This window comes from Chiloscyllium plagiosum, chromosome 30 (genome assembly GCF_004010195.1).
Source record: "Chiloscyllium plagiosum isolate BGI_BamShark_2017 chromosome 30, ASM401019v2, whole genome shotgun sequence".
NCBI classification, from domain to species: domain Eukaryota; kingdom Metazoa; phylum Chordata; class Chondrichthyes; order Orectolobiformes; family Hemiscylliidae; genus Chiloscyllium; species Chiloscyllium plagiosum.
In genome coordinates, this window is record NC_057739.1 from 15,722,664 (window position 1) to 15,738,694 (window position 16,031).

The following is a 16,031-nucleotide window of genomic DNA, read 5'->3' on the forward strand; positions in this document are numbered from 1 at the left end:
ATAACCATGATTTGGAAATGCTGGTGTTGATCTAGGGTGTACAAAGTTAAAAATCACAACGCCGGGTGATAGTCCAACAGGTTTATTTGGAATCACTAGCTTTTTGAGCACTGCTCCTTCATTACCTATTGACAACCACCTGAAGAAGGAGCAGCGCTCCGAAAGTTAGTCCTTCCAAATAAACCTGTTGGACTATAACCTGGTGTTGTGTGTGATTTTTAACTTTGTATAGCACCAGCGTTCTTCAAATAAAGAACAGTTTCCAAGGGGAAAGGCAAATACTCAGCAGGTAAGGGCAAAGAGGTACAGGAGGAATTGAAGGCACAGCTAAATTGAAGGCACAGTTTTTATAAGGCTTGTGAATGGAAAGAGAAGCTAAAGCAATTTGGAAAGAGAATTTCAAATCAGATGCATTATGACTCAAAACCTCTCTTTTAATAGTGGAAATAAATCGTAACTCCATGACATTGGCCACACTGTTAACAGAACCACATGACAATTCCCTTTATTCATGCAATTAACTTGAATGCATGGCTTAGGTCCAGACATTCAGTGGGTCTAAGCCAATGTTTACACATAAGCCTCCTCTATCACTCTTCTTCTAACAGTATCAATTCATACCTGTATTCCTTTCTCCTGACTGTTTATTCAGTTTTTCCTAAATGCATCTATGTTGTTCACCACAACTTCTCCTTGTACTGGTGGATTCTTTGTTATAACCACTTTCTTAGTAATGGGGTTTCTGTTGCAATCCCTATTGGATGTAATACATTGATGTTCTTCGGTCTACTGCGTAAGAGGAAACATCTCTAGGATTACACTGAAAACCTTCTGTAATCTTAAAGACATGAATCAGATCAACACTCAGCCTTCTCTTTCCCAGAGAAATAATCTCCAACCTCTCCAATGTTTCTTGCTCATTAACTGTTTTTGTTAAAGCTTTTACCACTTTCTTTCTTCAAAAATGATGACAATAGAATGTGTGAATTAATATTCAGATTGCAATACATTGAACTGATATTCATTTATTTCTTCCAAATGATGAGCAGCCTTGGCAGCTGTGAGGAAGAAATCAGAGAACACATCTATTTCTGTAATCTCCTTCTGTTATAAAACATGTTCTGGCAATATCTGCTTCCTTCATACAGGGAGAATAATTTTGTGAAGGATTTCCCTCAAATAGCTGATGGATTAGTTGTCATTCCCCTTCCTGTGGAAGAACAGTGTCGAGGAGTTCTTTCAGAGCCATTGCCCAACCTCCAGCTTCTCACAGGTAAGCAACTTGCCTGTGGTTGGTGCCCTGCTTCCTGCATGGAAGTGTGTGTGTGTGTGTGTGTGTGTGTGTGTTGCTAGCATCTATCTTTCCTCGTTATTAATTTTATGTTGAAGGTACTATCGCTTCAAGCAATCTTGTATTTTAATTCTTGCTCATTGCTGCTTCATGTTAAGTTATAGGGAATTGTTTGCTGACATGCAAACACTTCAATTGAAGCCACACACAAAGGATATCACAACTCCATTTTTACTCTTGATTTTGTTGAGATACATAGAATATTTATTGGTATAGTTATGTTCTCAATCCAACTTGCAGTCGCAAGGCTTAAATGACGTGATAATGAACAATTGTTGTTTTTCTTTTTATGATTTTATCTGTTCAAAGTTATTGCATGTTTTCTTAATTTCCCCTTGGGATTGCTGTACATCTCTCCAATGCGAAGAAGTCAGCCAGATAACATTATTTATTGTTCCTCTGTTGGAATACTTTGCTGAGTTTGGGAACTGGCATCAAGAATTGAAGCAGCGTTGTTTTTCTTTTTATGATTTTATCAGTTCAAAGTTATTGCATGTTTTCTTAATTTCCCCTTGGGATTGCTGTACATCTCTCCAATGCAAAGAAGTCAGCCAGATAACATTATTTATTGTTCCTCTGTTGGAATACTTTGCTGAGTTTGGGAACTGGCATCAAGAATTGAAGCAGCAAACTGTTTCCTCCCATTTATGTGGCACAGCTGTTTGGAAGTCAGTATACTACACCACAACATTCAAACTGTGCATCTCATTGCCAGTCAATATGTCAGGTCACAACATTGAAAGACCCTGTTTATTGGCATTCAGCATTATATGGTACAATGCTGAAATAGTGCAGCACATTGCCAGACCACATCACTTCAACTGCAATGACTTGTTTAAAAAAAAACTTTAATGTGCTTTGAGTTGATTATTAGGTGTTTTCTTCAAAAACAAAAAGGAATAATTTGATTATTTTCCAGGTGATGCAAAATACAGTGAGGCTACTGGCTATCCCATGGTGCAGGAGTGGAGAGTTCGAAGCAATCTATACAAGGTTAAGCTCAGTTCAATAACACAATCTGCAGGTAAGAAGAAATAAAACAAATGAAGAGTTTTGCTGTATGTGAAAATGGTTTAGGAGCCAATAACTGAATTTGAAGATAATTTTTTAAAATGAAACAAGAGTCAGAGGCCAATAAAAGATCAAAATTTTGAGAAGGGTTTCGAAAGCAGAAGAGGATTTGCAAACTTGAAAGACCATGGATAGGGAGCGACAGAGGGCATGAGCAAATAGACCAATAAGTATGCCAAGGACCACAATGAAAGAGAAATGGACTGCGAGCAAATATTGTATTACTTTCTGCAGGAATGTCTGAGCTTTTTACCTGGGTATTCATGTTCAGTGCTTTTGTGGAGATGCAACTCTTGATCCCATTACTTAATTCTATGCTCCTGCCAATAAAGGATCTTAATATTACGAAGTGGGATTCAACCAAGAATGTAACATTGCTGTTGGTAATTATCTTTAGTCTATTGTGTTCAAAGACACAACAAGGACAGATCACTAAGTGATTAACAAATAGAACTGAGCCAGATGTGAAGACTGGATTGCTACAGTCTTTGAGATCACATGCATCCCATGGTTTGCATTTTGGAATACCTAATTTGTTAGAGCTCTTCAGACAATGCATCTGAATATATTCCCTCAAATGTAATGGTTTACAAAATAAATAAAGCTGTATGACAGCTGATTAGGAGACATTTTGATTGATTGATAAAGTGAGTTGAAACAGTATGAATAAATATTCAAACAGTTTAAATATGTTAATTGTTTATTGTTATTTAAATTAATGATTGTGTTCTTTTAAAGTTATTAACACTGACATGTTCCTAGATAATACTACTCCTGCTTTTCAAAATGGCTGACTCACCTGACTTATTAAGTGGCCTATTAAGTGTGACAATACAAAGGCTTTAAGAGATGTATTTTGTCCTGGTTCTTTCATGAAGACAAGTTGAGCCAAGATGATGAGCAGTCTGCTCAAACCCAATAACATAAACAGCTTGTGAGGCCTTGGTATCCTGCATGGTTGGGGTCAAGTTCCCACAGGATTTTAAGTTTTAGCTTTCCTCAATTGCAGAGGTCTTGAAGTTGGATGTGGAAACTCTTATACCTGTCTCTATTACAGCTAAAAGCTGGGGTTCTCTTCCTGCTGCTGGAATTGTATGTGAGACAATCGATTTACTGATTTTGCCTTTGAGAAGGGTGTGTTTATGGGAAGTTACTATATTGGAACAGTTAATTAGTAGTAGTTTAAAATATTACAATTCTTTTCTTTTAACTTTTTCCATATTTTAACTGAAGTGTAAAAATAAAGTGTGTTCTGCTTAAAGTCGAGTAGTTTGACCAATTGGGTTGCATCTGAAATGCAACACCTTACACTTACCTTTACAATAAGAAAACATTAGGGTCTAGGCTACCTTCTTAATATATTTTGAGAGGGTTTTGTCCAGTTGATCAAATAAGCAACTCCATTGTATCAAACCAGTTGTATTAGACCTATCATGATTTCTGAAGCCCAAAGATGAGCTTTTAAAAAAAGAAAATGTCTTGTAGTCCTTGGATATCATTTTGGATCACTAAGTTTTAATCAGCCATTTTAATTTATCCTTGTGGAATACTCATAATTTTGACAATTACTTAATTTTGATCAAAGTTTGAATTGAATATGGTCCTAACATTCATCCTTCCATAACAGTGGGTAGATGTAAACAAGTTAATATGTGCTTAAGCATTACGGGAATGAAATCTCTCCTGACAATGACTTAAACTGAAATGACTGCTGCATATAATGGCGGGATTTGTTTTTTGCACTTCTGCCAGCTGTTCCCTGACATTTGTCAATAAGAGGAATTTTCATTTTTGTTTTTCACAAAACTGGTTTGAACAAAGAAGGCATTTAAGCTCAATTTAACATTTGTATATCTGTCTTACAGTGAACACTTTTTTATTAATGTTTTGATCTAAATCAGCCTTCCAGAAAGTGTGTCTTGCCTGTGTGATCTTCATTTGGGTCTTTGAACTCTCTACCCTCTTGTTCTACTACCTGAGCTTTCTGCCTGTGTTGCACTGGAACTCAAATTGTCTACACCCTCCATTATTACTAATTTTTCTGACATCAGAGTCCAGTTTTGCAGTGACCTTTAAAAATGTTGTTAAATATTTTAAATTGATATTTCTCATACCCTGGGTTCTGGATTCAACAAAATAAGTACTTGTTAGGTGAATTTCATGAAACAAGCAGAACTTAGTACCCACTTAGCTCTGACTTTGGATTAGTCGATCATAAAAGTCAGGGTATTTGGTTCCTAGAGATCAGAGGAGTCAGGCACCCAGCATTTGTCTCATTTATCAGCACATTCTTAGATGTTGTTTATATTATCAAAATGGCAACTAGAATATAAAACTTGTTTTGTATACTTAAATATTAGGGACATGTCCAACTTCAAGACCACAGCAAATGAAGAAAGCTAAAACTATAACGCCTGGTTCTACAAGTATCAGGGCTGTTGAAGAGATCTATTTTCACTGCGTCAGAGAGTGAAGACTGACGATACTTTGGGGTATTAAATCTGAGAAGGTTGCTCAATTTCCTGGATTAACTTTGAGTAACCACAAAGGAGAATGATGGAAACAGTGATTTGTGCAGTTTCATACAGGTTTCCACCCAAGTATGGTGCATGATTGGAACTCCACACACATGACACATCAATTCGAGGCTTTCATTAAGTGTTGTCCAAGTTCTCTCCTGCATCTGATTCACACAAATTAATTCCACTGATTAATACATGGAGGGGCTGTTGTTTTAATCAGTCAAGTACTTGACAATGTTCCCTCAGTACAATTTAATTAATTTCTGTTTCATTATAATGCTCTTTCTTCATGTTGTAGGCAACAAAAATGTCTGACACAGTAATGGATAAATTGATCATCTCTGCAACATTATTGCTAACTCAGGAAGGCTTTCATTCAGCACCCATCTGCAGTGTGCAGATACAAATCACATTTCAATGGATTTCTTTTATCAGTGTAAAACTATAATTAGGTACCTACAACAACTGTTAGTTTTGATTTTATGAGAATTACATTAAATCAGTTCAGCTGCATTAAGTATAATTACTGCTTCACAACTACTAATTAAATTGTGTGGACATGACATTGTTTTAGAAGGTTTCACCAGCTGAGAGTTCTTATTGTCCATATAATGTAAATTTAAGAAAGTCCTGAGTATGAATCTTGTGGTGCAGTAATGTATCCCTTCCTCTGACATGGGTTCAAGTCTCGCCTCTCCTGGAGGAGTGTCACAGCATGACCAACAGGTTGGCGTAAAATTACTAAAGGCCTTGAGATGGCTATCTTGCGATGGTACAGCAAGTTATATTACTGAACTAGGAACCTAGAGATTTAGACAAATGCATGAGACATGGGCTGAATTTTCTCACCTCCAACAGTCCAGACATGTATGAGACCCAGACAAGATGAGGCTGGCAGAGTGTAGGTTTCCTGAACTTCCTCATGGGTAACAGAGTGCTGTGGGTTTGGAGCCCAGCCACAAGGTGGTCAGGTAATTAGGCTTATTCAGGTTAAAGTAATGGAAGATAACTAGGATTTTCCAATTGGCCTCAAGTTTTATTGAAAACAAGCTGATTAACTTTCTAAAGATAGTCACCCATCCATAGGCCTGAGTGCCTGTGGAAGCCTTGAGACTCACTCTGCCTTCTTGAGTGGGATTCAGCCAAAGGCCAGCCTGTAGAGAGTCTCTCTCTTGTTCCCTAGTGGTGACATGGATTTTTTTTTTGTATGGTACAATTATTTGTGAATGAATGTGGTTGGGGGCAATAGTGTTGAAACACCCTCGCCATCACACACTGTTAAGTGCTGTTTGGTGGCCTTTTGTAGCCGAAAAGCCTTTGAAAGGCTCTCTGACATCATAGTCCATTGACTATCTTTAAATGGATGGAGAAAGTATCTCCAAGAATAGAGATACTACAGTCAAAATTCCATCACGTGGCTGTTTCCCCAGGCTAGAGTTTAGCCTCCAAAGTGAAAATCCATGAGTTTAACATCTCACTATGAAGCTTATAAATTTTGATTATTAATGATAGAAACTAATATCACTAATGCTGACAATGAAATTAATGGATTGTGGTATTCTTTACGGCAGATAATCTGTTACCTTCACTCAACCTCACCTATATGTGAATCCAGACATACAATACTGTAGTTGGCTCTTAACTCCCCCCTCGAAATGGCCCAGCAACCCACACAATTTTGTGTTACTAAGGTGGCTGACTAAAACCTTCCCAGTGACAAATAAGGATGAGGAATAGGTGCCAGTAATGCTGACACTACATGAATGATGAAGAAAAATACATGTTGATTTGGACACCGTGATTAAACAATCGATAAATCTCAAATCAAATGACAGGTTAGAGGTATTTTATTGGGATGGATTTGAATGAACTCTCTTCTCAAGCTAAATATGTGGTTTCAAGCAAGGTGAGACACCAAAGAAAAACATAGAAATGTGACTAATCAATCATTCTGTGGAATACGATTATTGTGGTATTACAACCGGTGAGACTTGAATTATTTACTTCTGAGAAAGGTATTCAGCTGTTGAATAAATTTGGAGAGGGTGCCAATGATATTTGCTGGATTGGTAACAAAATTGAGTGACTTTGCTTACCTGAACAAACAAGAGAAATTGGTGTTGTTGTCCTTACAGTAAAATAAGGTAATGGGAGATTACATGACTGTGGACATGACTTTCACTGCTCAGCTAATTCAAGAGAAATGCCAGGAACAACACCTGTATTCTTCACAACGTTCTAAAGAGGGGACCCTATACCTAAAATGTTTGCTCTGCTTTCTGTCCACAGATCTTGCCAGACTTGCTGAGTTTCTCCAGCAATTTCTGTTTTGTGTCTGGTTTTCAGCATCCACAGTTTTTTTGTTTTTGTTTTTGTTTTGTGCAGTCATATAAGTACTTTGGTTTCAAGAGCAGGTCAGAAGCTGAGAATTCTGTGCTGAAAAACTCAGCACCTGTCTCCCCATTGTCTGTCTACCAACTACAAGTTCACAAATCAACAATGTGATGGAATACTCCCTTCTTGTCTGGATCAGTGCAGCACCAATGGCACTCAAGAAACTTGATATGATCCAGGACAACACAGTTTGTTTGATTAGCACCTAACCGCATCTAACACCTCCCAAATTCATTCCCGCTACCAGCGAATGGACAGTAGTAACTGTGTTTCGATCAGTGGTGCTGGAAAAGCACAGCAGGTCAGGCAGCATCCGAGGAGCAGGAAAATCGACGTTTCGGGCAAAAGTCCTTCATCAGCACGTCGATTTTCCTGGTCCTCGATGTTGCCTGACCTGCTGTGCTTTTCCAGCACCACTCTGATCTAAACTCTGGTTTACAGCGAGTGCAGTCCTCACTTTTGCCTAGTAGTAACAGTGTGTACCATATGTAAGGTGCACTGAAACAACTCATCGAGGCTCCTTATATTGCACTTTTAAAGCTCATAACATTGGCCACTTAGAGGGACAACAGTATTAAATGCATGGGGGCAGCATCATGTGCAAAGCTCCTTGCAAGCCATGTTGAATAGTAGGGGGTAAAATGTTGATAGACATGTTTCAGTCATGGTTTTCCACTGGTAGAGTTGCATTTTTAGTTCATGCATCACAAACCCCAACAGCATTGCTTACTTGCATTGATACACCCAGTTCTCACCCAATTAAACATTAATTCATATATCCATCATCTGTTCTCTACTTCCATTTGCTTTGAGGCATCCCTTTAGATTCTACTCAATGTTAACAAGCCACACAGACTCCTGATGTGAAACTATATTGCCATCCCTTCACTGTCATTCGGTGAAAATGTTGGAACTCCCTTCCTTTACAGCACTGAGCATATTCGGACACTGCGAGGGGAGCAGTGATTTAAGAAGGCAGCTCACCACCACTTTCCAAAGGGCAATTAGGAATTGACAAGAAATGCTCAGCTTGACAGTGATTTCCTCCAACCTGTGAATGGAGAAAAAGAAAGCTTCTTGTTCTGTATTTAATAACTCAAAAATAATACAATGATCATGGAAATTCAGAAAGTCTGATTCATTTAGTAAGTCTTCAATTAAAGAAAAAAAGACTATGATTGTTAATCATAGTGGAAAATGTGCCTCCTTAACACTGTACCAAAGACTAATGTAACATTAATGAAGCCAAACATCTTTCATTGGCATAATATTGGCCCAATATGGTGAATTGAATAAGTTTATCAAGACTTTGAGAAACAGTTGCACCATTTTTAATGGACACAATTATCTGCGTGCACATGTAAAACAGTGCATCTTTAGAAAGTTTGTTCCAATCTCATCCAATTCCCCAGTTTCCACTTCTCCACTTCTCTTTCTGTCATTTGTTCTATTGTTTAACATTTACTTCATTTTCATTTCAGCCAAGTTTATTGCAGCCATCACCAGACTTTGCGCTGTGCTGTGTCTCTGCTGATTTCTCTGTTGCCTTACTTCCCTGGAATATGACAAACCCAATGAATTAATGACTTGAGAAAAATTGATCCAAAAGTCTGAGATTATTAACTGTCCAAATTATTCTGACTTTAGAAGCATAGTTCATTCTCATTTTCAAATCAATTGAAGTTGAACAAACATGAAATACTAGTCAATTTTTCCTTACAATTTAAAATCCTTGTAATATGATCTACTATCCACCACAGCATTGATTTATAAGAAAAAAAATCATTAATTTCTAACTTAATTCTTCTTTCAGGTTCTGGAGGTTGTACTGAGTTTATTTTCAAACAGCTAATGTATAATTTGACAGGAAAAGAGAATATGAGAGTTTTGTTCAAACAAAACTCTAATCCAGGGATGATTAACTAAATAATTCTGAAAATTGGTTTAAAATTGATCATGAAATACTTAAGTGAAAAGAAAATCTGGGAACTCTTTAAGTGCAAAAGCGATCAAAAACATGGGTTCTCACTTTCTGGAAGTAGTCCATTTATTTCAACTGGGTAGAACTAAAACTATGGACTGTTTTGAAATCAGAACCAGAGCTGTACCATGCCAGAAAAGCATGCACCAGGAATCCTGCATATTTTACCCTGATAGGTTGTAGTTGATTTAACTATGGTATCTTACCCAGACATCCTGCAATAGAAACTGTTAACTGACTCTGAATGTGTAAGTTTGTTGATAAGGATCTTATTTTCACATTTGGTCAAAGAATGGTTCAGGTGCCTAGTTTTTATTCGATTTGTGGTGTGATAAAATGTATCGTTTTAATGGACTGTGAAACCAAAATTGTTTGTGAGCAAAAGGAATTCAAGCTATGTCATAGGTGTGAGCAATACAATGATTTAGTAATGATAAAGTAATGTCTCTTCCATCTTCCAATCTAGAACACTACCAATATATAATACACAAAACATACTCAAGTATACAGAGTACCTAAGGGATCTTGTGGCACAGTAGTAATGCCCCTACCTCTAAGCCAGGAGCAATGGGTTCATATCCAGTCTTGAGAAGTGTGGAATAACATCTCCGAACAGAAAGTATTTGGAAAAAAGTAAAGACCTTCAAGCATAAAATTGTAAATAACATAATAGGTTTTTTCCTTGGTATTAAACCAGTACACTACCTTTAATAATGAACACTATAATCAACGTTAAAAGCTATCTGTCCAGTACCATTGATTATATTGCTAATGTGGTGTCAGCAGTTATTTTATTATGTATTCAAGCTTGATTGACCTTGTGAGCAAATCTATCTTTTCCCTTTACTGATTTAACTGAACCTGGTTCCTTATCTTCCCAGTATCTTCACTGCTGGAGTGATTCTTTGTAAGTTTTCCCTTCATAAATATCAGTAACTTCTGATCTTGAGTCAACTGCTCCTTTACATGCTGCATGACTTTTGCATAATTGTTTTTTAATGCAACCTAAATAAGCAAAAATCTGTTGATTTTTTTTTTAATTTTCATGAAATCATTTTTGGACAGGCTCCATGTTCACACAGCTTCATTATTGGTTTCTGTTGAAAGACTCACTCAAATTATCCAACATATGGCCTTATAATTCTCATTGTCAACCCTATCCTTCCTACCCAGCCTTATGATTATATTTGGCTGCGCCTGAGGCTGATGCAATAAGAAAGACCACATCGCACAGTAAACTTTTAATGATTTAACTACAATGCTTACATATGGCAATCATTCTTTTAATTACCTTACGTATGGTCTACATTTGGCAAGTTTTACATTTTTTAGTAATTACACACTAGCATTATTCCTTCCTCCACCTTAAGTACCGATTAACAATACACACAGACAACTACAAACACACTTTGGACCTTAATTTAGACTGGTGATTTTGGATAACTCAGTCCATACAACCCTTCAGGTTTTATCAGCTGTGCACAGGACAGTAAATGTTTCAAGTTTTGTTCAATGACAGGAGCAGCACATTCAGAGAATCTACTGACTGTACCAGCTGTCCCTCAAAAGTACTGCTGTTTGCTGATTCATGAGCTATGATTTCCTCTCAATAGCCTATAATCAGATGTAGATGTTGTTTTTAAATGTTGCAAGATATTTCATTGTAGAGTGACCACAACAACTTCATCAAATTTTCTTGCAATCCTGTCCTGACACAACTTCACCCATGCGGTTTCCCAGCATGGATTGCTGATTAATAGAGTCAAGATTGGGACATTCATTTCTTCTTCTTTTCTGTAAACAAGATGCCCAGACAGTGATAATGGTATCTCGAGGATAGCCCGAGCTAAAAGAGATGAACTGTGGATTGGATATGGAATAACCTCTGATGAATACAGCTCAGTTTTACACTTCCTAAAATAGAAGCAGAAAATGCTGGAATTACACAGTAGGTCAGGTGGCATTGCAGGGGGGGGGGGGGGGAGAGAGAGAGAGAATGGTTGCAAATTTTGTGGTGATTAGGACAGCTAAACAGTCAGCATTTGAAGCCTACACGTGCACAGTTAAATGTGGAAATCCAAAATGCTGCTGTCAGTGAGTTATACTTTGCAATACTCTCACCCTGGATGACAAGCAGGAAAAAAATTTCATTGAAATGCCTTCAGCTGATCCAATAGGTGTCTGGAACATATGTGCATGTTGCACCCATCTCACAATATGCACAGGCACAGCTGTTCCTGGCACTTTTCCACGTGCACGATGAAATATCTTATTGATTTTTGGACAGTTTGATCAAGAACAAGTAGAAAATCGGTCTGGAAAGTGAGCTGGAACTTCATGCCCTGTGTTTATTCCACTCTGGGTCTAAAAAGGCATTTGTGTTTTAAAGGAGAAATTATACAGCATTTGTAACACCCCCGCACCCAAACCCCACTTAACTGGCCACAATCTATAAAGGCCGAGACAATCCAATGGAGAGATGGTTATTAGAGCAGCATGGACTGGAGTTACATGTCAGGACTATGTGGGGTTGTGGTTGTGGTTGACTCCATGGAAATTGCCAGGGAAATTGAAGACTCTGATGGGTAATTCCCCTGCAGCTGGAACCCTCTGAAAGAACTCATTAAAGGTAGGAATTCAGAGGGTTGTGCTTCACTTAAGCTCAGTTAGCTAGGAATACTTAGAAGATCAAAAGCCTAGTCAAACTCTTGAGTCACCACCAAACTAACCACCCACCTCCACCAACTACACATCCCTCAAATCTCTTTACGGGCACCTAGTTCCCTGGCAGCCTGATCAGACTCCCTCAACCAGACAACTGACCTCCACACCCCAACAATCCCTTTTCCTCCAAGCCCCAGAATCCCATCAACTCCCCCACTGCCCAACCTGAACCCCTGGCATCCAATGACACCATCCACCAATAAACCCTGTCTCCCTGTCGGACCTAACACGCTGCTCCTCTGCAGCATGACACCATCCAGGACCAGAAACCCCTTCCCTCTATCTGCCATCCGATGCAGCCTTTCCCTCCCTAATGAATGCTGCTTGTCCCACTGGACCCAATGACTCCAGCCGATAAATGCAGGCACCGGGACATTTCCTATCTGGAACCCTTGCAGCTAATCATTTAAATCACAGAACACGGCACAATGACTGCTGAGAAATGGGTAGTCGTTTGACCTCCCTGATTATCCTGTGCCAGAGAACTACTTGATTTCGGCTATGTTCTGTATTTCTGAAGGAACTGGAATCAGAATTCCTAACCACTGTGTTCAATTTCTCCCATTGTGTTCAGGCCTCATTGCAGGAAGTTCATAAACAACGTAGTTGGTGGCTAATATCTCTCTTCATCCCTGAGTTACGGCTTTGAATCCATCAAGGGATTTTATTTTCTTCAATGTTTAATTACAAAAACTGCTTTAAGCATTATTTTTTATCAAAAAATACTATAATTAAATCTTTAAAGTCTCCAAGCTTATTGGAAATTGGAAATCTCTTTTACTAAAACTCTCCAATTGAATTTCAATATCATTTACTAAGTCAGCAGAAACATGTTTTTTCTGATAATGTTGCTAAATTGTAAGTAAACTGTACTTCTCGTTAGGAACTATGCAGACCTAAAAATAGCCAACTTGAACTCGATTTGTTTTTCTGTGTCACATTTACTTCTTTAATTCATCCAGCTAACAGTCACACTTTGTGCATGGGAAGTGTTCCCCTTGACTTGTGGAATAAATAAACAAAGCCAAATATTGCCAAACTGACAAAAAAAATCCCTTCAATTTATAGTTATTTTCACAGTAAAAACCTTAGAAATGTTAAATGTTGAAAGAGGTGTCACTGAGTTTTTAAACAATGCTTGATGTTCATAACTGGCAGTGAGAATAGTGCTGTTGTGTTAAATTGCAATTTTTCCCTTTTCTTAATTATTTATAATTCAGCTTCTATCTTAATTTGTTTCACCATCCATAAAATGTATAATTAAGAGTGAAGGGATTTATTCCTTTCCTTCATGGTTAGCTGACTGTGATTACTTCAATGTGACGGATGCTTAACTTGCTTGATGACTGCATTGCTGCTGGATGCCTGGAGTTCCCCATGACTTAGTGCCAGATTCAAGCTGACAACGAGAAAGCAAAGCATGCCACAGAGATCACTGCACCTTTGTGAGCAGTTTTCTTTGAGGTCAGCAGCCAGCACTATTGTCGAGGAGTGTGGTGCTGGAAAAGCACAGCAAGTCAGGCAGCATCCGAAGAGCAGGCGAATCGATGTTTCAGGCAAAAGCCCTTCCAAAAGCTAGCACTATTGCTTAACTGTTCCCTTGGTAGATCTTTACTAGTTTAGCTTTAGCAAATGTCAATGGCACAATCAATACCATCAGTTGCAGTGTGTTGTCATTTTGATCTAATTTTTGGAATCAGTAAAGGATCATGGTTTAAGGCAAAGGCAGATGGTATTGTTTCCTAAATTGTCACTAACCTAACTTCCTCTGGAGATCTTCCCTCCACAGCTTTCAATCTCTCAGATTCTTCCATTGCCCAAGCTATGCTTGCCTTCTCACAAGAAGGAGATAACATTCTTTACTCCAAATCTAGTTGGGTCCTTTCTTTCAGCTCCTTTCCCAGAACATTAATGATGCTCCTTAAGCCATCTCTGCTCTTGCTCAAACAAGGAAAACTAATCACATTACTTCCCTTCCCTCTCCTTCACATGGTCATTCACTGATTCTCCAGTCTCCTAACTCAGTTTCTGTATTTCCATTTCTTGAGATAGACAAACAAGTTACCACTTATTGTAATCCTACAGTTACCTTAATTACTTTCTTGTTGCTTTCTGCAAGGCCTCTATTCTATTCTCCAAATATCTCCAGATCTATTATGATGATCCCACCTTTCAGACACCAGTGCTCCTTGTGTTTTTCATTTCCCTCAATCAAGGATTTCCTTCCTAATGTGGCTGAAAGGGGTCTCAGCTGTGTCAATTCCATTTCCTGCTTTATTGTTCTGACACGTCCTCTCTACCAGAACGACAACTGATTTCATCTTGTTTTCACCATCCACCATGCAAGCCTCTGTGTGTCAATAAATTATCCACCATTTCAAACACTTGCAGCATGTCACTGCCACCAATCTCACCCTTTGTTCCCTTCAACCTTCCGAAGGGACTTTTCCCTCTTTGACGTCTTGTTGTTTTCCTATTCACTAATGGGATGTAGGCATCTCTGACTAGGCTAGCATTTGTTGCCAATTCCTAGTTACCCTCTCTTATCTTTTACAAATGCGCCGTAGAAAGTATCCTCTCCAAATGCATCACAATTTGGTAAAGCAACTGCTTAACATCACAAAAAATTACAGAGTTGTGAAGACAGCTCAATCCATCATGCAAACCACCCTCCCATCCATTGATTCTATCTATACTTGCTGCTGCCTCAAGAAAATAGCCAACATAGTCAAAGATCCCTTTCACCCTGGTTATACTCTGTTCCACCCTCTTCCTGTAGGCAGAAGATACAAAAGTTTGAAAATACGTACCAAGAGATTCAAGTTCACCATCTTCCTCACTGTGATCAGACTTTTTAACTGACTTCATATATTAAAGTTGATCTCCATCTGCAACTTCTCTGTAGGTGTAATTATATATTCTGCATTCTGTTCTATTACACTGATGTACTTATTTAGATATGATTTGCCGAAATAGCATGCAAAACAGTACTTTTCACTGTTTCTTAGTACATGTGACAATAATAAATCAAGTCAAAATAGCAGTTAAGTGTCAACCAGAAATGTGTTTGGAGTCACATATAGGCCAGACCAGGTAAGGATGAGAAATTTCCTTTCCTGAAGGATATTAGTGAACCAGATAGGGTTCTTCTTTTTTCTGATAATTGAAAATAGTTTCATGGTCACCATTAGACCCTTACTTCATGATTCTTTACTGAATTCAAATTCCACCATCTGCCATGGTTGAATTTGAGCCCACATCCCCAGAACATAAACTGAATTTCTGGAGTAATAGCCTGGCAATATTACCACTGGGTCACTGCCTCCCCGCATTGCAATCAGCTCCAATGTCCTGCTCCCTTTTTCTGCAGCATGCTTTACATGCAAGGATAAGAGATCAACAACTGCCCTTTAACCTCCTCCTTGGGACACAAAACTCTTTACAGGTCAAACAGTGACTTAAGCAAAAACTTGTGATGCTAGAAATCTGAAATAAAAGCAGGAATTATGGTCAAGCTGACTTTGGAGAGAGAAGTAGGGCAACAATGTTAGCCAATAACTTACACACTGGGGAGATGAAACACAAATTGAATGAACACTTTGTGGAACATTTATGTTTGGAAGGACAATTTGCACTTCTGGTTATTAGATTTTTAAAATTCTTCAACTTTGTTTTTGACCTTCTGCATTCTGTTAATGAACCTCCATTTAAACTGTGGGAACAGCACCTCCGCTTTTGAGTGGGTACTTTACAACATTTTGGATTCAAAATGTCTAAATATTTCAATCACAATGCTGCCATTTTTTTTTCTGACAGCAACTGAGGTGGATGATTGTGTTTTTGACATTTACATCTATACTTCAGAACATTTTGTTTCCTCCTTGTCCTACAATCATTTGTACCTTATACACTTTTACAGCTTAATCACTCCTGTCTTCCATAGTCACTGAACTCTACTCTTGTTCGATCCTCCTTTTCCTGCCTCAGT

At 38.2% G+C, this 16,031-nt stretch overlaps 1 protein-coding gene across 2 annotated transcripts in view; it reads left to right on the forward strand.

Moving 5' to 3' along the window:
- LOC122564758 (astrotactin-2-like) overlaps nucleotides 1-16,031 on the forward strand; it is a 1,559,828-nt gene that overhangs the window by 926,206 nt on the left and 617,591 nt on the right. For both annotated transcript variants that reach the window (XM_043719930.1, XM_043719929.1), the window contains 2 exons: nucleotides 1,149-1,273; nucleotides 2,271-2,375. In XM_043719930.1, the coding sequence (XP_043575865.1) occupies nucleotides 1,149-1,273; nucleotides 2,271-2,375 (230 nt within the window). The remainder of the gene's footprint in view (nucleotides 1-1,148; nucleotides 1,274-2,270; nucleotides 2,376-16,031) is intronic.